Genomic DNA, 20,333 nt, shown 5'->3' with positions numbered 1-20,333 from the left:
ATTTGCCCACAGGTATCACGTGGGCTAGGGTGATCGGGTAGTCTCAGTTTCTGCAAATTAATAATCCTCGCTGAGAACCCCAAACTGCACAGCTCTTCCAAGGTTCTGAGATTTAAGCCCCTGTAGTTCCAACACACTAAGGGTCTAAAGTTCTAAGATTCCGGAATTCCCACACTTTGGTATTCTAGTCTGTAACCCAATCGGTCTCTGATTTGATGGTTCTAAGATTTTCATCTTCTCAGGTTTGGTGCATCCAATGTTGGAGTGTGAGTCCTGTGAACCTAGCCATCTATGATTCTGATACCTGGTTTCTAAATCCCCATGTTCTTTTTCTTTTTCTTCTCAACTTTTTATTTTGAAAAAATGTTACACCTACAGAAGGGCTGCTAATATAATCTGGCAAACTCTCATATAAACCTCACCCAGAAGTTCCCGTTGTGGTGCAGCAGAAATGAATCTGACTAGTATCCATGAGGATGTGGGTTCGATCCCTGGCCTGGCTCAGTGGGCGAAGGATCTGGTGTTGTCATGAGCTGTGGTGTAGGTCGCAGACATGGCTCTAATCCCTAGTTGCTCTGAGTGTGGTGTAGGCCGGCAGCTGTAGCTCTGATTCGACCCCTAGCCTGGGAACCTCCATATGCCGCAGATGCGGCCCTGAAAAAGGCAAAAAAAAAAAAAATTCGCCCAGATTCACTAATTCTTCCTATTTTGTCTTGTGTGCATTCACTCTCTCTCTGTAATATATAATAATATTAATAACCACGGAGGTCTACGAGAGTGAGTTGCAGGCAGCCTGACCATCAACATACATAAGCGTGTGTCTGCTAAGAATAGCGACCTTCCCCTGACGCCATCACAATACGATCATTACACTCTGGTCATTCGATACTGAATCCATATTAGAAGCCAGTCTACAGTCCATGCAGTCCATGTTTGCATTTCCCCAGTTGTCCCAGTAACACCCTTTAACCCCCTTTATGGCTGTGTTTTCACTCCCCGCCTCTCTTCCCATCCGATCCAGAACCACCTGGCGCATTTGGTTGCCGTGTCTCTTTGATCTCTGGCATCTGGATCCATTCCTCAGCCTTTTCATGGCTTTCGTGACCCCAACACTTTTTTTTTTTTTTTGGTCTTTTTGCCATTTCTAGGGCTGCTCCTGTGGCACATTGAGGTTCCCAGGCTAGGGGTACGCCAGAACCACAGCAACAAGGGATCCGAGCTGCGTCTGCAACCTACACCACAGCTCACGGCAACGCCGGCTCCTTAACCCACTGAGCAAGGCCAGGGGTCAAACCCACAACCTCATGGTTCCTAGTCGGATTCGTTAACCACTGAGCCATGATGGGAACTCCATGACCCCAACACTTTTGAAGATGACAGGCCATAGACCAGAGCAACCCTCAACCCGGGTTTGCCTACTATTTCCTCAGGATTGATTCAGGTGATGTCCGTGGCAGGAATCCGTGGGGGCGAAGCTGTGTCCTGGGTCCCTCGTAGCGGGAGGCACATGGCACCCACGTGTTCCATTCCTGGTGACATTCAGGTTACCCGCTGCATAAAGATGGGGCTAAAATCCCAACAGTCTCCTCTCCCTTAAGGTTTCATTTCTAACATCTCATTGCTTTAGGTTTACCACTAAGCTAGTGCAAATATCACAAGCTAACTTTGGTTGTTTCCCCTAAAATAGTGTTTTCCTTGTATTAACTCCATCCTGGAACATGGCCAGGAGTAGACACTGTTATTAGCGCCATTTCACAGATGAGGGAACCAAGGCATAGAGGCTGCAGAATCCCAACCGCCCAAGCTGACTCGGCTGGCACTGGCTGCGAACCAGCTTGGAGCAGGTGGGCCCACCCAGCTGGGCGCCTTGGCCACCATGGGCAGTGCCTTCTGAGCTGACGGCCGCCCTTCTTCCCTCCACTCCTCGGCATTGTCATCCGCTTCTGCCCCTCCCACAGAGGGAGGGGGGTAAATTATAGATTCGTGACATTCGTTAACATCCCAGAACCATTTGGGGGGAGGGTGTCTTTTTGTCCTTTAAGGCCGCACCTGCGGCATATGGAGGTTCCCAGGCTAGGGGTCAAATTGGAGCTGTAGCCGCCGGCCTACACCACAGCCACAGCAACTCGGGATCCCAGCCACGTCTGCCACCTACACCGCAGCTCACAGCAACACCGGCTCCTTAACCCACTGAGCGAGGCCAGGGATCAAACCTGCATCCTCATGGATACTGGTCAGGTTTGCTAACCGCTGAGCCACGATGGGAACTCCTCCAGAACCATTTTAAAGTCTGTAGCCCTGTCAGGAAGAGCCCAGTCATCCTGTCCCTTCAGAATTTCACCCAGACATGTCACTGTCTCATCCCCCTCCCCCCATGATATAGTGCACTTGGTGTGTGCTTTAGAGACTTACACAAATGACACTTTTTTTTTTTTTCCTAAGCCAGTTCACCTCGGAGGCCTCCCATGGCTCCCATCTCACTTGGAATAAAGGCAAAGTCCTCACTGTGGCCCACTGAGGCCCCATGACCCCTGTCCCATTGGTGACCCCATCTCCCACCCTCTCCCCCTTGCTCCCTTGGATGCAGCCATGCTGGCCTCCCTCCTGTTCCTCAAACCCTCTGGGGCCGGCTCCTGCCTCAGGACTTTTGCATTGGTTGTTCCCTTTATTGGGAACACTCTTCCCCAGATAGCTTCCACGTGGCTCCCTCCCTCAGGCCTTTGCTCAGATGTCACCTCTTCCAAATACTTTCCTTGACCGCTCTGACACAGCTGCTTCGCCTCACTCTCTACCCTTCGTTTTTCTCCATAGCATCATCACCACCTAATGTAATAAATGTTTCATTATCCCTCTCCTGCCCTGGAACAGAAGCTCCACCAGGGCAGGGATTTTTCTCTGATCAGGTTTTGCTGCTGTTTCTCCAACACTAACAAGAGTGCCTGGCACACGGCAGATGCTCCATAAATATTTGTGGAATGAAGGAGCTATGATTAAGTCACTTGATGCATAATTGTCACTGTGATATGGCTCTCCCATGGGGTTGTGACCCCCCTGAGGACAGGGTTTGTTCACTGCTATGTTCCCAGCACTGCCCAGCCCAGGGCACAGAGCAGGTGCTCAGGGAGTATATGCTGAATGACTTGATGATGCCAGGTTAAGGGGTGTGGACTTTCTCTTGGGGATACCTGGTAGCACAGAATGGTTATAAGAAGCATGACAAGGTCAATTCTGGGCCCTTACTCAAAGCATGGTCTGTGTACCAGAACCACATTCACCACCCTTGGGAGCCACTGAGAAATGCAGTCTTGAAACCCAGGAGCTGCTGACCAGAATCTGCATTTTAATCCCCAGGGGATTGCTTTGCACATTAAGGTTTGGGAAGCATGGCTGTGGAACACTCCAGGCTCCCTCTCCACCCTGGGACTTAGCATGTGCTGTTCCCTCTGCCTGGAGCTCTCCTGCCCACTAAATCTTCCCCTGCGAAGCCTGCCCTGCCCTCACTTCATCACCAACTGTTTAATACCGGCCCTCCTACTCCTCTTCGGATCCGTTGTGGGAGGGACCAACTCTGTCTTCTTCCTCTGCTGCACCTGCTGCCCCGAGAAGCCCGCGCTCATTTACCCTCTGTGGTGTCTGTTTAATGCCTGCCCTACCTCATACTTGTGAGTTCTTCCTTGGTGCCCCCTCCTCAGGGAAGCCCACCCTGAGCCTCTGAACGACCTTCACCCCTTTCTTCCCCCCCCCCTCCTCCACCGCAGTGAGGGCACGCTGGTGTTCAAGCCGGGCGAGACCCAGAAGGAGCTGCGGATCGGCATCATCGACGACGACATCTTTGAGGAGGACGAGCACTTCTTCGTGCGGCTGCTGAACCTGCGCGTGGGCGACGCGCAGGGCATGTTCGAACCCGACGGCGGCGGGCGGCCCAAGGGGCGTCTGGTGGCGCCACTGCTGGCCACCGTCACCATCCTGGACGACGACCACGCGGGCATCTTCTCCTTCCAGGACCGCCTGCTGCACGTGAGCGAGTGCATGGGCACCGTGGATGTGCGCGTTGTGCGCAGCTCGGGCGCGCGCGGCACGGTGCGCCTCCCCTACCGCACGGTGGACGGCACGGCGCGCGGCGGCGGCGTGCACTACGAGGACGCGTGCGGCGAGCTCGAGTTTGGCGACGACGAGACCATGTGAGCGCGCGGGCGGGCCAGGGGGCGGGGCAGCGCCTTGTGGGGCGGAGCCTGGGGGAATAGGCGTGGCCTGCGAGTGGGTGGGCCTCGGGCGGACGTGGGAAAGGGTGCGACCTTGGTGCAGCCGTGTCCTTGAAAGGCCTGGGGAGGTGGGGCAGGGCCCAGAGAGGGGGAGGGACAAGGGAGAGGAGGGAGGAGACTGGAGCGACGGGGCGTGGCCAAGGTGTTGGGAGGGGGACGTGGGCGGGGCCTGGGAGAACTGGGCCGTTTTGGGGTAGAGGAGGGTGGGATCCCAGCAGGAAAGGCCAAGCGGGGAGAGGAAGTGGGATGGGGCCTGGTGAGAGGACCGTGGAGGGCTCAGTTGGTAGAATGGAGGAGTGTGTACCCTGAGGGTGGCTAGGTGGGAAGACGTCTGTGGAAATAGAAGGCGAGTCTGTGGACTAGGGAAGAGGCGAGGCCCAAGAAGAAGGCTAGGGCCTGGGTAGGGGACGCCCGGAAAAGGACGGCGGAAGAGGGCGGGGTCCAAGATGGGGTGGGGTCTGAGGAGGCAGGGAAGGGAAAGGCGTGGAGCTGCCGGGTGGAGGAAGGACCTGAGGAAATTGCTGGAGACCTAAGGCGAATGTGGGCGAGGCTTTGGGAAAAGACCGAGCTAGGAGGATGGGGGGCTAGGGAGAGCCACAGGGGAACTGGAGAGGTGGGATTTGGGGGAGTGGGATGGAGTCTCAGGAGGTGAGCTGCATACACAGTCGTACATATGTAGACGCACGGACACAACCAACACGCACACACGAGCACATACAGACACACACAGTCCCAGGGGCAGGGCTGTTGTCAACGCCCAGACACCCGGCCGCCCCCTGACACAGATGCCCGAGTCTCTCCCGCCTGTGCCTGCCGCCTCACATCCCCCACCCGCCTGCCTGCCTGCCTGGGAGGCAGAAGGTGCCTCCCCTCCCTGGCCCGCTCCCTGCCGCCCCCGCACGCCCGTCTGTCTCCCTCCTCCGGCCGCCCACGCTCCTCCCACCGGGCAGCGCCCCCGCCGCGCTCCCCTTCCCTCCCCTCCTCCCAGCCTCTGCCGCTCGGCCTCCGGCGCTCGGTCTCTCCCCTCGCGTCTCGGCGTCCCGCTCCCCGCAGTCCTTTTCCGGGTTTCTGTCAATCTCCAGATCTCCGTCCCCAGGCACGCGCTCTCTGACTGGGTTGTATTTCAGTCCAGGACTCTCCATACCCTTCTCTCTTTCTCCCGCGCTCTCTGGCTTGAGTTGAGAACTTGGAGTGGGGGGCTGAGGGCACCAGTCCAGGCCCCATCTCTCACACCCACCAGGCAGAGGGATTGGGGGAAGGTGACTTTCTGCTGGTTCCAGCCCTTCTGGCCGTCTTCGCTGCGGGGCCCCACTGGCCCTCTCCTCCCCCACGAGGCTTCCCCAGCCCAGGACACCCTCTGTCCCCCGCCCCCGGCCCAAGCTTCCAGCTGTGGCTTCTTCTACTGAGACAGAGAACAGGAGGCTAATTAGCGTTTAGGGAAACACATCCTTTCTCTGACGGGCAGGCGCTAATTAGAGATGCTTCCAGGCAGCCGGGCTGGAGGGTTGGCCCAGGCAGCCGGGCTGGAGGGTTGGCCCCAGGCAGCATCCACACAGAGATGGGAGAGAGACACCCGGAGACGGGGTGGTGGGACCGAGAGTACAAGAGAAAGAGAGACAGGCACCCAGAGAGAGAGAGAGTCAGGGAGAGACGGCTCCAGAGTAACAGAGAGTCAGGGAGAGAAACAAGAGAGAGACAGAGAGCTGGAGAGAGACTGACAGAAACTTCGAGGTAGATCCTAATGTGGAAGGAAGCTGAGTGACAGGGTCCCATCAAGAGAAGGGAAAAGGGACTGGGAGATTGCAGCGGAGGGCGATTAAAAAGGAGCAAGATGCAGAGGTGATAAAGAGAGACATTCTTTTCACTGAGGAAACTCAGTGCTCAGTGGGACTCAGGGAAGGAAAGGTTCTTTTTTTTTTTTTTTTTGTCTTTTGCCTTTTGTCTTTTTAGGGCCATGGTCATGGCATATGGAGGTTCCCAGGCTAGGGGTCACATTGGAGCTGCAGCTACCCGCCTACACCACACCCACAGCCACACCAGATCCAAGCCACGTCTGTGACCTACACCACAGCTCATGGCAACGCCAGATCCTTAACCTACTGAGCAAGGCCAGGGATCGAACCTGCAACCTCATGGTTCCTAGTCAGATTTGTTACCATTGAGCCACAAGGGGATCTGCTGGAAAGAGCCTATTGATGCTGCGGAGACAAAAGAGTTTGAGTCAGCGAGAGAGAATGGGAGACCGGCTGAGGAAGAGACTGGGTGCGAAATCAGAGGTTGCAAGGGGTGGTCACGTGTGGTTTCCAGGAAACAAGCGGGGTGGGCTTGAGGAGGACAAAATGCCAGGCTGGAGAGGATGGCTGTTGCTGTTGGTTTATTTGTTTATTTATTTATAGTGAACGATAGTTGATTTACAATATTGTGTTAGTTTCAAGTGTAGGACAAAGTGATTCAGTTATGTGCCTGTGTATTCTTTTTCAGATTCTTCTCTATTATTCATTGTTACAAGAGATTGAGTATATAGTTCCCTATGCTCCACAGCAAATCCTCGTTGTTTATCTATTTTATATAGAGTGTTGTGTATCTGTTAATCCCATCCTCCGAAGGCTGCTTGCTTTGATCTCAGGAAGTCCTGCCATTGTCTAACCTGAGTCCCTCTTGCTGTCTCCCGCTGGTTGGGTTTCTCCTCCTTCTGGGTCCTGCGAGGGCGCGTCCATCGTGGCGCCAGATGATGTGCTTGTCAGTCATGTGTGTCAGTGGATCACGGCGTGTCTGCGGGAGAGTGAGCGTTGGAGATGTGTGTGTATCGCCCTGTCAACGTGTCAGCAGCTGTCTGCGTGTGTCAGGGTGCGTGAGAAGCGCGTCTCAGGCGACACCCCCCCCACACCTCGTTGCAGCATTTCAGCACCGCGGACAGCTCCCAGCCCACTCCTGAAGGGGAAGGGGCCGCCGTTTCTTTCCACCCACAGAGATGTTTAAATATCTTGAGACCAGGAATGGGTGATGGTGGAAGTGGGTGTATGTCCCCACATGACTGTCTTGTGCGCCTCTGTGTTTGCATGGATGTCCCCGTGTCCTGCGAGTTTGTACGTTGAACTAGGTCTGTTGAATGACTGGTTGGTGATTGAGACCCTTTTGCTTAGATTGTGTTGACTTCGGCTCTTCAGTTTTGTGGACACTGAGAGATGGTGATGGGGAGAGAACACAGAAGAGGGGCAGAGGGCTAGGGAGAAACTGAGACAGAGAAGGTCAGAGAGATGGAGAGGGAGACACAGAGAAGCTGAAAGATGGACAGAGAGAGACAAGGAGGATGGAGAGATGAATGCGGAGAGAATAAACAGATGCCAGGAGGCACAAAGAGTGAGGGATAAGGAAGGAGAGTCTACATGGAGCCCTGGCAGGGTCTTACAGGTTGGCGATGTCACCCATGCTGTGGTGGGGGTGTTGTGCTAATTGGCATCTGGTCTGTGAGATTTTGCCACTGCATAGGGAATGGCTGCTGGGTATGGTGGCATGTGGGTGTGGGCGGTGTGATTGGCTGTGCTTCCTCTGCTGGGTGACTGTGTGGGCTGGGTGTTTGTGTTTCTGGGTCCTGGGGCCAGGCCTTGTGGTTCCTACAGCTGAAAAAGCTGCTAGTGGCAGAGCTATGGGCTTTTGGGAGTTGTGGGTCTTGGCAATCTAGGGCGGTGGGTTGTGTGCCTGAAGGGGACAGATGACTGCTGGCTTTTTCTCCCCTCCCACCCTCTGGTTACCATGGCAGCAGGGATGCTGAGGAAATCACTTAGCACTCTGTTACCCCTCCAAACGTGGTCAGGACAGAGGGCAGGAAGCCAAGGTTCTCCTGGGCATTGGGTCTAGAACAAAGAACCTAAGCGAACAAAGGTCACTGCTCTGGGGGGACTTACATTTTTGTTGTTCTTGTTGTTGAAAACATTTATCTTTATTACCATCTTTTCAGGGCTGCCCCGGTGGCATATGGAAGTGCCCAGGCCAGGGGTCCATTCAGAGCTGCAGCTGCTGGCCTGTGCCACAGCCACAGCAATGCCAGATCCCAGCCACATATGCAACCTATGCTGCAGCTTGTGTCTACGCCGGGTCCTTAACCCCCTGAGCAAGGCCAGGGATCAGACCCACATCCTCACGGATACTCGCCAGGTTCTTAACCCGCTGATCCGCAACGGGAACGCCATTGTTTTTTACTTTTGTTAATTACGGTATAGTTGATTGACAATGTTGTGGCAATTTCTGCTGTGCAGCAGAGTGACCCGGATCACTTTGCTGTACAGCAAAAATTGGCAGAGAGCTGGGGAGAGACTGAGGCAGAAAAGGTCAGAGAGATGAAGAAAATCTTCCCACATCATCTTCCATCATGTTGTATCCCAAGAGATTGGATCCAGTTCCCTGAGCTGTGCAGCAGGACCTCACTGCGCATCCATTCTAAATGCAGTCGTCTGCATCCACTAACCCTAAACACCCCATCCATCCTGCTCCCACCACAAGTCTGTTCTCTCTGTGAGTCTGTTTGTTTTGTAGATGGGTTCATTTGTGTCATATTTGAGATCTATCACATGGCATTTATCTTTCTCTTTCTGACTTACGTCGCTTAGTGTGAGAATCTCTATTTGCATCAGGAACCTAACATTTTAATGTGAAGAGGCAAAGGCCAAACCATGAACAAAATAAACACATTAGCTGGTGCGTTAGAAGATGATCTGGAACAAAAAAGACACCACAGAGCAGGGGAAGGGGGCCGAGCTCGCTGGAGCAGGGGCAGGGATGGATTTCGGTTTTGTTTTAGTTTTTTGTCTTTTTAGGGCCGCACCCACGGCATATGGAGGTTCCTGGGCGAGGGGCTGAATTGGAGCTGTAGCCATGGGCCTACGCCACAGCCACAGCCACAGCCACATGGGATCCAAGCCGTGTCTGTGACCTACACCACAGCTCATGGCAACGCCAGTTCTTTAACCCACTGAGTAAGGCCAGGGATCGAACCTGTGTCCTCACGGATGCTAGTCAGATTTGTTTCCACTGAGCCACGATGGGACCTTTGGATTTCAGTATTAAAGAAGGTGATGGGAGTGGGTCTCGTTGAAAAAGAAGGTGAAGTTTGAGCAGAGTACTGGAGGAGTGGAAGGAATGCATGTGGGGGAACAGTGTTCTAGATGGAGGGAACAGCCAGTGCAAAGGCCCTGAGGTACGGTCAGGCTTGGTATGTTCAAGACACAGGGAGGGAGGCCAATGTTCCTGGAGTGAGTGAGCGAAGAGGAAAGGGCTGGGAGGCCAGAAGGGGGAAAAGAGCCAGATTGCATGGGGCCCTGTGGGCCCTGCTCATTACTTTGACTTTTATTTCTGGGTAAGAGGGGAGCCATGTGAGTGTTTTGAGCAGAGGAAGCACCCAGTCTAACTTAGGTTTTTATCAGGGTCCCTCAGGGTTGACATTTAATACAAACTCAACTTCCGCCGCTGTTTCTGAGCTTATTTCTGTCAAATAGGGATAATAAAAGAGCCTTTCCCCCAGGGTGTTGTGAGGATTAAAGGAGATTACAAAGCCTGAGATGAAGCGGGTGCTTCAGAAACTGGGTGGCTGATGGGGGAGTGATCCGGCGACTCAGAGGAGGGGGGCCCCATGCTGGGTGTTCTGTCTCCCCGCTCAGGAAAACTCTCCAGGTGAAGATAGTTGATGACGAGGAATATGAGAAGAAGGATAATTTCTTCATTGAGCTGGGCCAGCCGCAGTGGCTCAAGCGAGGGATTTCAGGTGAGGGGTGCTGGGGGGGCTGTGGGCGAGGTAAGGGGTCCAGGGCGGGGGTGCCCTTGAAACCGCGATTGTGAGAGTATCTGCAAGCTCATGGATCCGAGCTTCCTGGGGAAGCGAGCTCACATTCTCCCTGTCTCTGTCTCTCCCCAGCTCTGCTCCTCAGTCAAGGTGAGTGGAGTTACCTCTGGGCTTTGGGGGTGGGGGGGCCCAGGAGGGAGGATCTCAGGGGAGAGTCAGAGCCTCAACCTTCCACCCTGGTCTGGTTTGAGGCAGGTTGGGGGTGAGATAAACTTGGGGGGACCTGTGTGAATGTGCGGTGACAGAAGTGTGGAGGCCAAGGCCATGTTTCATTTGTAGCTGAGACGGGGGCGGTAGGGGAAGTTAAGACCCCGCCAGTCTGGGTTGGGGTGGAATCAGAGGGAATTAGGCTCGGGACCCATTAGGGTGAGGGCGGGGTTGGGTTCGGGGCTCAGTATTAGGACTGGGTCCAAGCTGGAGTCAAGATGGAGATGGGTTTCTGGCTTTGCGGCGGGATCCAGTTAGAACTGGGGTCCGATTTGGGTCAGCGCCGAAGTTGGAATGTGAGGTGAGTTGGAAGGAGCTGAGGTGAGAGTTGGGGCCAGAGTCAGAGACTGGGGTGAGAGTTGGGACTAGGATCGGAGGTTTGTAGGTAGCGACAGAGCAGTTTGGGAGTCGAAGTCAGAACTGGGATCTGGGGTTCGGATGGGGAGAGACTGAGGACTGTATTAGATGGTGGAAGTAGTACAAGCCGCTGGAACAAATAGGGCCCCCGGATCCCAGGAGCTTAACACAATGAAAGTCGTCTTTTGCTCAGGCTTGGTTTTCTGAGAATGTTCCAGGTTGGCGGGTGGCTTTCTCATGAGTTAGGATTGGGTTGGTACCTGGGCTTGGATCAAAGTGTCACCGTGCTTTGGGGAGATAAATGAGCCCAGAGGCAGGTGTAGGTGGTTCTGGGTCAGAGATTTGTATCAATATTGGGACTCCCCCGCCCTCGTCACCACCTCAGATACACTCTAGGATATTTTCAGAGCTTGAATGGTGACAATGATGGTGGCGAAAATCATAAATTAACACTGTGGATGATTTACTGGGTACCAGGCACTGTTTTAAGTGGTTCACAGGAAGGAACACCTTTAAGTCTCACAACCACCATAGGTAGGTACTATTATTGTGCCCATTTTATAGATATGAACACTGAGGCACAGAGAGCCTGAGGCCTTGCCCAAGGTCACACAGCTCCCACCATATGATCCTCAGAGCCCATCAACTGAACTTCGTGGACCAGCCCATGGGAGCCGGGTCTCATATTGGGAAAGACGGCGGTCAGATGGGTTGGCGGGGGGTGGGGGGGCAGGCTGGGGAAGGGTCCGCAAGGAGCTGTCCTAGAGAAGAGCAGACAGGGTTTTCTTTATCAATGGGAAAAGGTAAGAGAGGCATCGCAGGCCCAGGTAAGCCTCCCTGGAGTCTAAACTCCCACCCCTCGTGTCACAGGCGATGGGGACAGGAAACCAACGGCCGAGGAGGAAGAGGCTCGGAGGATAGCAGAGATGGGCAAGCCAGTTCTTGGGGAAAACTGCCGGTTGGAGGTCATCATTGAGGAGTCATATGATTTTAAGGTGATTTTCTGGGGTTTCACTTTCCTGGAGTCTGGCCTGAGTCATTTGTCCGGTGGGGGGATCCACTATGAGGGCCACCAAGGTCTGATGCCATTGTCCGGACCTCTCCATTAGCACCATGGAGAGCAAGGCCTCCTGTGTCCCTTCTTGCCAGCAGGACCCAGGTACAGAGGTTGAGGACCCTTGAACATGAGGTGTGAGCCCCCATCCCCAGGACCCCTCATGGAGGAGCTGCCCGGGGGTGATCTGGGCGATGGTCTCTCCCCCTCTCATCCCCAGAACACGGTGGATAAACTCATCAAGAAAACAAACTTGGCTTTGGTGATTGGGACCCACTCGTGGAGAGAGCAGTTTTTAGAGGCAATTACGGTGAGCGCAGGTAAGTGGGGAGGGAGAAGAGAGGCAGGGAGAGAGAAGAAGGGGGTGGGGAGACAGAAATGAGACAGGGAAAGACGGACAAGGAGAGGGAAGGAGGACAGAGAGACCCAAAGAGAAAGACCAAGAAACAGATGCAGAAAGACAAAGGAAAAAATAGGGGACAGATACAAATAGGAGCGACAGACACACAGAGGCACCCAGATCCCAGAGGGACAGAGATGCAGAGGAAGCAGGAACAATGTGGAGAATGAAGACGCGGAGGGTCAGAGAGAGAGGCAGGTAGGCACAGAGACATAGAAAGCTGGCGGAGAGGCAGAGCTGTGGGGAGGAAGGGGCGCAGCCCAGGCTTTCTCCTGGCCTCCGGTGACTGGAGGGTGCAAACAGGTTAAAAGGCATGGCCTCCCCCACACAGCCTGGGCCCCTCTGTTGCCATGGAGACAGTCACCAGGGTACCCAGCTCTCCCACCTGAGCCGGTCTCATGCCCCCCCAGCTTAGGGCTCAGACAGGCCCACACTGCCTCCATGTGGCTGTATGTATGATGACACCTGGATTCAAGACTGTCTTGGAGAAAGCGAGGGGGAGACCTAAGAGGGACTGGCCTGAAGTCCCGCAGGGAATCCAGCAAGCGCTAGGGCAGAACTCAGGACTTCTGCCCCTTGCACAACATCAGGTTACCTTCAGAGGGACCAAGCTAGTGGGAACGGGAAACACACGAAGACTTGTTGGAAAGAAATTTGTGTGTGGGAAAAAGTACCAGGTGGCAGGCCTAGAGACACAGGTTGTAGTCCTAATAGAAGCAAAGTGACTTCCTCTGAAGTCACACTCTTTTTATTTTATTTATTTATTTTTGGCCATGCCCATGGCATGCAGAAATTCCCAGACCGGGGATCAAACCTGCACCACAGCAGCAACCTGAGCCACAACAGTGACAACACCAGGTCCTTAACCCACTGCGCCACCAGGGAACTCCACGAAGCCAGAGTCTTTTGACATCTATTTCTGAGGGATTCTCTGGGCCCGGCCTTGTGCAGGAGCATGGATGGGGACAAAGACATGACCATGGAAGCTTGGGCCCTCCCTGTCCTCACAGAGCTCACGGCCTAGTGGGGAAGACAGGCCTGTCACAAGAGAATGTCAACTCAGAGTGGGCAGGACTGAGATGGGGGACCCCAGGGAGCTACAGGAACCCAGATCGGGTGTCTGACCCAGCTTGAAGATCAGGGAGCGCTTCCTGGAGGAGGAGGCTTCTAATCTGAGTCTTCCAGTGGGAATAGGAGGTAGCTGAGAGGAGGGAGCCAGGCAGAGGGGAAACCAAGTAGGGAGTCTGGAAGTATGAGAGCTCATGGCACCTCTGGGGAGGGTGACTGTTTCAGGCAGGGATGAGGCTGGAGGTAAGCAGGGTCCAGAGGGGGCTTGGATGTTATGTTATTTTATTTTATTTTATTTTACTTTCAAGCGGCATATGAAAGTTCCCAGGCTAGGGATCCAATTGGAACTACAGCTGCCTGGCCTACGCCACAGCCACAGCCACATGGGATCTGAGCTGCGTCTGTGACCTACACCACAGCTCAGGGCAACACCAAATCCTTAACCCACTGAGCAAGGCCAAGGGTGGAACCTGTGTCCTCATAGATGCTAGTTGGATTCCTAACCCACTGAGCCACAGCGGGAACTCCAGCTGTGGAACATTTTAAACGAGAGAGAGCTTGTGGACGGAAGAGGGAGAGGGTGGGATGGGTGTGAGTGTAGGCTCTCAAAACTGGCAGGAGATGGGTGGTACAAGGTCTCAGGAGGCTGAGCTTCATTCTAAGAACAGTGGGAGCCAGAGCCGTCCTTCTAGTGGCTTAATGAAGGTAAGAGGGTTGCGCGACGCTGTAACTGTGGGTGCGAGACAGCGGTCTTGGAGGCCCTGGGTGCACAGAAAGCACATGATTACATCAGAGGAAGTAGTGGTCATAGCAACAGTAAGAATAATCCTCATGATGATGACAGTGAAGACAGATCGAGTATCAGGCAGCTCTGAAGTCCATTTCCTGGGATGAACTCATTGAATTAAGGCTCTATCCCCAGTATCTGGGCTGGGGCTGGATCATTTTGCACTGTGTTCCACAAATGCCTTTTGATTCCTCGGGTGAGCACAAAGCTTTGTGAGGTGCTGGCAGAGAAGAGTGGTTCTCGTTCCTTTAGGGATGAATCACGTCCCACTTGCACTTAGAGATGCGTTTGTACTTCCTCTGCCTCCCTTTCTTGATGGTAAGCTCTTTACAGGCTGGACTTGGTTTCAAGCATCTTTGAAAACCACGCCTCCCCCCCTCCCCGAAGTTCCTGTTGTGGCTCAGTGGGTAAAGAACCCATGTTGTCTCTGTGAGGATGCGGCTTCAATCCCTGGCCTGGCTTAGTAGGTTAAGGATCCAGTGTTGCCGCAAGCTGTGGTGTTGTTGCGGCTGTGGTGTGGGCCTCAGCGTCAGCTCTGATTTGACCCCTAGCCCAGGAACTTGCATATACCACAGATGCAGCCATGATGAGGAACAAAAGTTAGAAGCTCAGTAATGTTGTTAAAGGCCCAGGCTCCTCCTCTATTTTGTTGTTGTTGTTGTTGTTGTTATTGTTGTTGTTGCTATTTCTTGGGCCACTCCCGCGGCATATGGAGGTTCCCAGGCTAGGGGTTGAATCGGAGCTGTAGCCACCGGCCTACGCCAGAGCCACAGCAACGCGGGATCCAAGCCGCGTCTGCGACCTACACCACAGCTCACGGCAACGCCGGATCGTTAACCCACTGAGCAAGGGCAGGGACTGAACCCGCAACCTCATGGTTCCTAGTCGGATTCGTTAACCACTGCGCCACGACGGGAACTCCCTCCTCTATTTCTATTTCCTATTCTCAGCTGTTGCCCTCATGGTTGCAAGACAGCTGCTGTACCTCCAGGTGTCACGTCCGTATTCCAGGCAGGAAGAAAGAGGAAGCAGGAAGAGGCAGAGTGCCTGCTGAGTTTGAGTTTCCAGTTCTAGTTTCCAATGCCCTTTTACTTGGGGTTGCAGCAAAAACGTTCTTTGAGATGCAACAGGCAGAACCAAAGAAGCCTCACGATCTATATTAGTAGTAAAGCATTTACACATTCAAGCATTTATTTCATTAACAAGCCAAGGAGCTAAGTGGGCAAGAAAAGTGGGAAAAGGGATATACGACCTGAATCCCCCAGTCTACCAGCCTCTCTCTATCTCCACGGCCCCCAGCTATCCTCTGCTCCCTGACATTCCAAAGAGTCATTGGGTGGGACCAGGGGAAGTGGCTTCATGATTTGGTGGCTTGTCTGGCTTTTATCCCCTGATGTGCTCTGAGCAGCTGGTCAGGGATTACAGCATTTCTTATCAGCATCCTTCTAGATGTAATGCTTGGTACACTCGAGTGTGTTCCTTGCTTCTTCATTGCTTTCTGCTTATCAGTTTCAGGCGAAGTAAGCAAAAAGCAAAACATTTCACTTACACTTTCCTATTGCACAAGTCACTGCAGGTCAAAAGTGGGTCACGTTCAGTCACCATAGGTCGCATAAGCAACTCTGAAAAGCTAGAGCTTTCCGGAAACTCTGTTTATGTCTCCTTGCCAGAATGGGTCACTTGGCTGCTGCTGCAAGGGATTCTGGGAAAGTGAATATTGTTTCACCTAGGACAGCATCGTTGCTTGCCCAAGGGTGCTCTGGGAAGGCGACTAACGTTTGCTGGGTATATGGTTCTCTCCAGCTTCAGGGAATTCTGGGAAAGTAAGCACCTTTAGCTGAGCATATGGCTACTGTCAGCTGCAGTGAATCAGAGGAAGTGGATATTTCTAGCTGCAGATATGCCTGTCCGTATGTGGCCACCCTTAGCAAAAGGTATCTGGGAAACTAAGTATTTTTAGCTGGGCACCTGCCTTCTCTAGCTTCCAGTGATTCTTGGAAAGTGACTATTTTTCCCAGGGCCCATGCATTCTCCTAGCTGCAAGGGATTCTGGGAAGGTAATTCATTTGATGGGACTGGCTCTCTGGAAGTTGAACAAAACAAGGGTTCTACAGGCGAGGAAGGAAGCATGGTTTTGTGCCCCAGCTGGGTCGTGTGCCCCCAGGGGACGAGGAGGAGGAGGAGGACGGGTCCCGGGAGGAGCGGCTGCCGTCGTGCTTTGACTACGTCATGCACTTCCTGACGGTGTTCTGGAAGGTTCTGTTCGCCTGCGTGCCCCCCACTGAGTACTGCCATGGCTGGGCCTGCTTCGGCGTCTGCATCCTGGTCATCGGCCTGCTCACCGCCCTCATCGGAGACCTCGCCTCCCACTTTGGCTGCACCGTTGGCCTCAAGGACTCTGTCAACGCCGTAGTCTTCGTGGCCCTGGGCACCTCCATCCCCGGTAACTCCTCGGGAGACCACTTGTTGGGGTAGAGTCTCAGAGAAGCCAGGCAGGCGGAGCCTAAGAGAAAGGTCCTGCGGAAATCAGGTGGTGGGATCATCCAGAGCCACCGTGGCGGGTCCCATGGCGGGTCCCACGGCAATAGACAGGTGGCTCGAATAGAAACTAGGTGGGGGAGGGGCCGGGGGATGGATTCAACCAGGTGGAATGTCCCAAAGAACTAAGATGGCGGACATGGTAAAAACCGCACCGTGGGTTCCATAGGGAGAAGGTGGCATGGTAAAAACCGGACCGTGGGTTCCACAGGGAGAAGGTGGCGAGGCTTTGAAGAGACAGGTGTTGGGGTCCGGGGCAGGGGGGCGTCCCATAGAAATAAGGTGCCTTCCTAAAAACCATTCTGCGTGGGTCCCATGGAAACAAGATGTTCATCCCCCCACACACACCAAGAAACCAGATGGAAGATTCCATAGACCTCTGTCTCAGGGGTGTGACAAGAACCAGGACGATGAATCGCAGAGTTTAACTAAGATGAGGGGCAAAGTAGAAACCCAGTGTTGGAGGAGATGTCACAGAAATAAGAGAGCAAGGCTTTGAGAGACGACAGCGTGTGTTCCATTGAAACACGATGGCCCGACCCGCTCTTCCCCCGTGTCTGAGGAGGGTCCGTTAGAAAGGAAGTGGCCCAGACTTTAATTCCTGCAGTCGGAGGAGATCAAGCATGGAGTCTGACAGCTTTCTTTCTCACATCATGTGTCCACGAGTCAGGGGGTGGGCTGTAGTCCCAGAAAGTGAGTGGGTCCTGTAGAAAGCAGCCGTTCGGGCAGGGCTGCTCCCACCCCCACCCCCACCCCATGCTGGGGACGTGCAGCCTTAGCAAGCCGTTCGGGAATGGGTGGAAGCCAGAGAAGTGAGGTGGTGTGTCTGACAGAAACCAAGGGGGGCAAGGACGGCAAGGGAGGCCATGTGGGTGAGGCCTAACCTTCATCTTGTCCAGCCAGGCGGCAATGGGGTGCTTGGGCCTGTGGAAGCACGGGTAGAGTTCATGGGAAACAGGTAGTGATTCCCACCAAAAGCAGGCAGCACGTCCCATAGAAAGTAGGCAGCGGGGCCCCTGGGATACAGAGTGGATTCCACAAAAATCAGGTGGTGAGCCCCACAGAAAGCAGGCAACGAGTCCCATAGAAAGCAGGCAGCAGACTCCATAGAATATAGAAAGGGGTGGGGCATAATAGAAACTAGGCTGGGGGGCAGGACTGCTTTCAGTCCCCAAAGCAACCAGGTGGAAGAGCTAAGGTGCGGGAGATGGTAAAAACCAGAAGATGAATCCCATAGAAAGAGGGGGCGGCAGTGAAGAGACGGGCCTTGGGAGAGGAGGTCTCAGAGAGAGAAGGCGTGCACTTCATAAACCCTGGCAGTGGATTCCAGGGAAAGCAGGCACTTGGGCGGTGAGTTCCGGAGAGTAGATGGTGGGTCCCATTGGATGCAGACTAGTTCCACAGAAGGCAGGCAGCGGGCTGGCGACTGACTTTGCCTCCTGGATCGGTTCAAGGGCCCCAAACTCCCAGGAGTGGGAGGCGAGGCTTGCGCGGCGCTGGGGCAGGGGGTCTGGAGCCTTGGGACAGGGCGCAGCAGGTGCCTCCGCCCAGCGACCCACTCCCCCGCCCGCGGAGCCCCGCTGACCCGCAGCCTCTCCGCCCCCGCAGACACGTTCGCCAGCAAGGTGGCCGCGCTGCAGGACCAGTGCGCCGACGCGTCCATCGGCAACGTGACGGGCTCCAACGCCGTGAACGTGTTCCTGGGCCTGGGCGTGGCCTGGTCGGTGGCCGCCGTGTACTGGGCGGTGCAGGGCCGCCCCTTCGAGGTGCGCACCGGCACGCTGGCCTTCTCCGTCACGCTCTTCACCGTCTTCGCCTTCGTGGGCATCGCCGTGCTGCTGTATCGGCGCCGGCCGCACATCGGCGGCGAACTGGGCGGCCCGCGCGGTCCCAAGCTCGCCACCACCGCGCTCTTCCTGGGCCTCTGGTTCCTCTACATCCTCTTCGCCAGCCTCGAGGCCTACTGCCACATCCGGGGCTTCTAGGGGTCCCCCCGAGGCTCGGCCTCCCCCCTCGAGACCACTGCGTCACGCTGGACTGCGTCTCCTTTGGCCTCCAGAGGGCCAGCCTCCTCTCCTGGGACTCAGCCTCCCTTCCTCCTAGGAAGCGATCTCCTTCCACTGACAGCCTCCCCAGGTCCTCCTGCCGAGACACAGACACGCTGCCCCCTGCAGTCCAGCCCCGTCTGTGACGGGAGAAATGTCCGCCTCGAGACTGCTCCGCAGGAACCCACCCCACCTGTGATGCTCTGCAGGATCCTCTCCCTAGACACCCGTCCATCCTTGCTCCATGAGCCCCCTTTCCTGTAGAGGACCCCCCTCCTCTAGCGGACCTGTGCCCCTCTCCCCCTCCCCGGGGGACCCTGGAAGGAGGCTGATGGTCCTGGGATGTCACAGATCTCAGCCCTTCCCCCCAACCCTCAGGGAGCTCCCTCAGCCTGGGGGTGGGGTGGGGGTTCATGGGGGACACGCCTTCCCTGGTTTCTCTGCTCAGGCCCTTGGGAGGACATGCATTCTCCTTCTTGAGGCTTGGAGAAAGGAGAGGAGACCAGGGGTTCCGGAGCTGGAGGAGGCACACTTTGGACCTGTAACTTCTCACATTCCAGCGCCCCGACTTGCCTCCACTACCTCTGAGAGCCCAGCCATGCCTGGGGGGGGAGGGGCCACTGTGTGTACATAGTGTGTTTGGGGGAAGGGGGACGCGGGAGGGTGCATGACTTGGGGAAAAAGGGGGTGACAGACTTTCCTTTTGAGAGGGCAGCAAACTCCCCCAGCCACAAGGATTGGCTTTGGGGAGGAGGCCGGAAATGGAAGGGAGGACAGCCTTATCTTCCCTGACTATCTAGAAGGCTCATTTTGCCCTCAGTGCCAGCCAATCCGGGCAGGACCCTCGAAGAGGAGACGGAGGGTCCCAGAGGACCAATGCTACAAGCCAGCAAATGCTGCCACATCTCTGCCTGATGGGCACCAGGGGTGGGTGGGAGGGTGGGACCAGGGCCAGGGGGTCTGGGTGGGCATTTTTAACTTTGGAGGCCACCCATCTGTTGTTTGGCCATCTGCATTTTCCTACTGTTGATGTTTCCTGCCCAAAGGACACACTTGGGGTGTGAGGAGGGCTGCCCACTTCTTGGGACCCTGAGGATGTCCCTGCAACCCTGTAACAGCCAACTTCCCACAGGTTTTTAGCGTCCTGCCGTCCTGTTGTGCGTCAGCCCCAACACCCCAGACCTGTTGCCCCCTCCTCTTCTCTACTCCTAGCTCATCAGTACCCGTCGCTGTCTCTTTGTGATTTCTGTAAAAGTTGCCATAAAACTTTGAAATTCTGCCTGAAAAACAGCCTTCCCGTGGGAAGTTGCGATTCAGGAGGAGGGAGCTACTGAGGTCTTTGAGATTTGGGCAACTGAAATAGACCAGATAAGCCGGGCTTTTCCATGCTTCCCCCAGCCTCTGCGGGACCCCTGCCGCGCTGCAGGTCCGCCTGGAGCTCCCCGTAGCCACGCCCCCACCCAGGGCCCCTCGCCAGCCCCTTGGACCTGCCCTCTGGCCACGCCCCCGTTCCCTCAGTCACAAACTATTCCTCATTTTAGGATGTCCTGGGATCACAAAAGAGGAGAGCTGGGCTGGATGGGGGCTTCCTCAAGAAAGCAGGTAACTCTCAGACTCCTGAAATGCCAGGAGCTGTGTATGCGCGTGCGTGTCCCGCCAGAGGGCACAGCCCATGCCGGGGTGTGCAGCTTTCCGAGTTAACGACTTTTTCCGCAGTCTTGCAAGTGGCTGGGAGGGGGTGGGCCCGGTGGAAAATGTCCAGCCCAGAGAGTGAGGTCT

The 20,333-nt window shown here is 55.0% G+C and overlaps 1 protein-coding gene across 1 annotated transcript in view; it reads left to right on the top strand.

The window, feature by feature from the left end:
- The window catches only part of SLC8A2 (solute carrier family 8 member A2), a 34,280-nt gene extending 15,675 nt beyond the window's left edge, over positions 1-18,605 (top strand). Inside the window, exons 4-10 of the mRNA XM_047792306.1 lie at positions 3,759-4,181; positions 9,917-10,020; positions 10,171-10,188; positions 11,533-11,657; positions 11,937-12,036; positions 16,136-16,414; positions 18,118-18,605. Coding sequence (XP_047648262.1) covers positions 3,759-4,181; positions 9,917-10,020; positions 10,171-10,188; positions 11,533-11,657; positions 11,937-12,036; positions 16,136-16,414; positions 18,118-18,494 — 1,426 coding nt within the window. The 3' untranslated portion in view covers positions 18,495-18,605. The remainder of the gene's footprint in view (positions 1-3,758; positions 4,182-9,916; positions 10,021-10,170; positions 10,189-11,532; positions 11,658-11,936; positions 12,037-16,135; positions 16,415-18,117) is intronic.
- Positions 18,606-20,333: the final 1,728 nt, after the last annotated feature.

This window comes from Phacochoerus africanus, chromosome 8, assembly GCF_016906955.1.
Source record: "Phacochoerus africanus isolate WHEZ1 chromosome 8, ROS_Pafr_v1, whole genome shotgun sequence".
NCBI lineage: Eukaryota > Metazoa > Chordata > Mammalia > Artiodactyla > Suidae > Phacochoerus > Phacochoerus africanus.
Note: the sequence above shows the minus strand (reverse complement) of the source record. Positions and strands in the feature narration are given on the sequence as shown.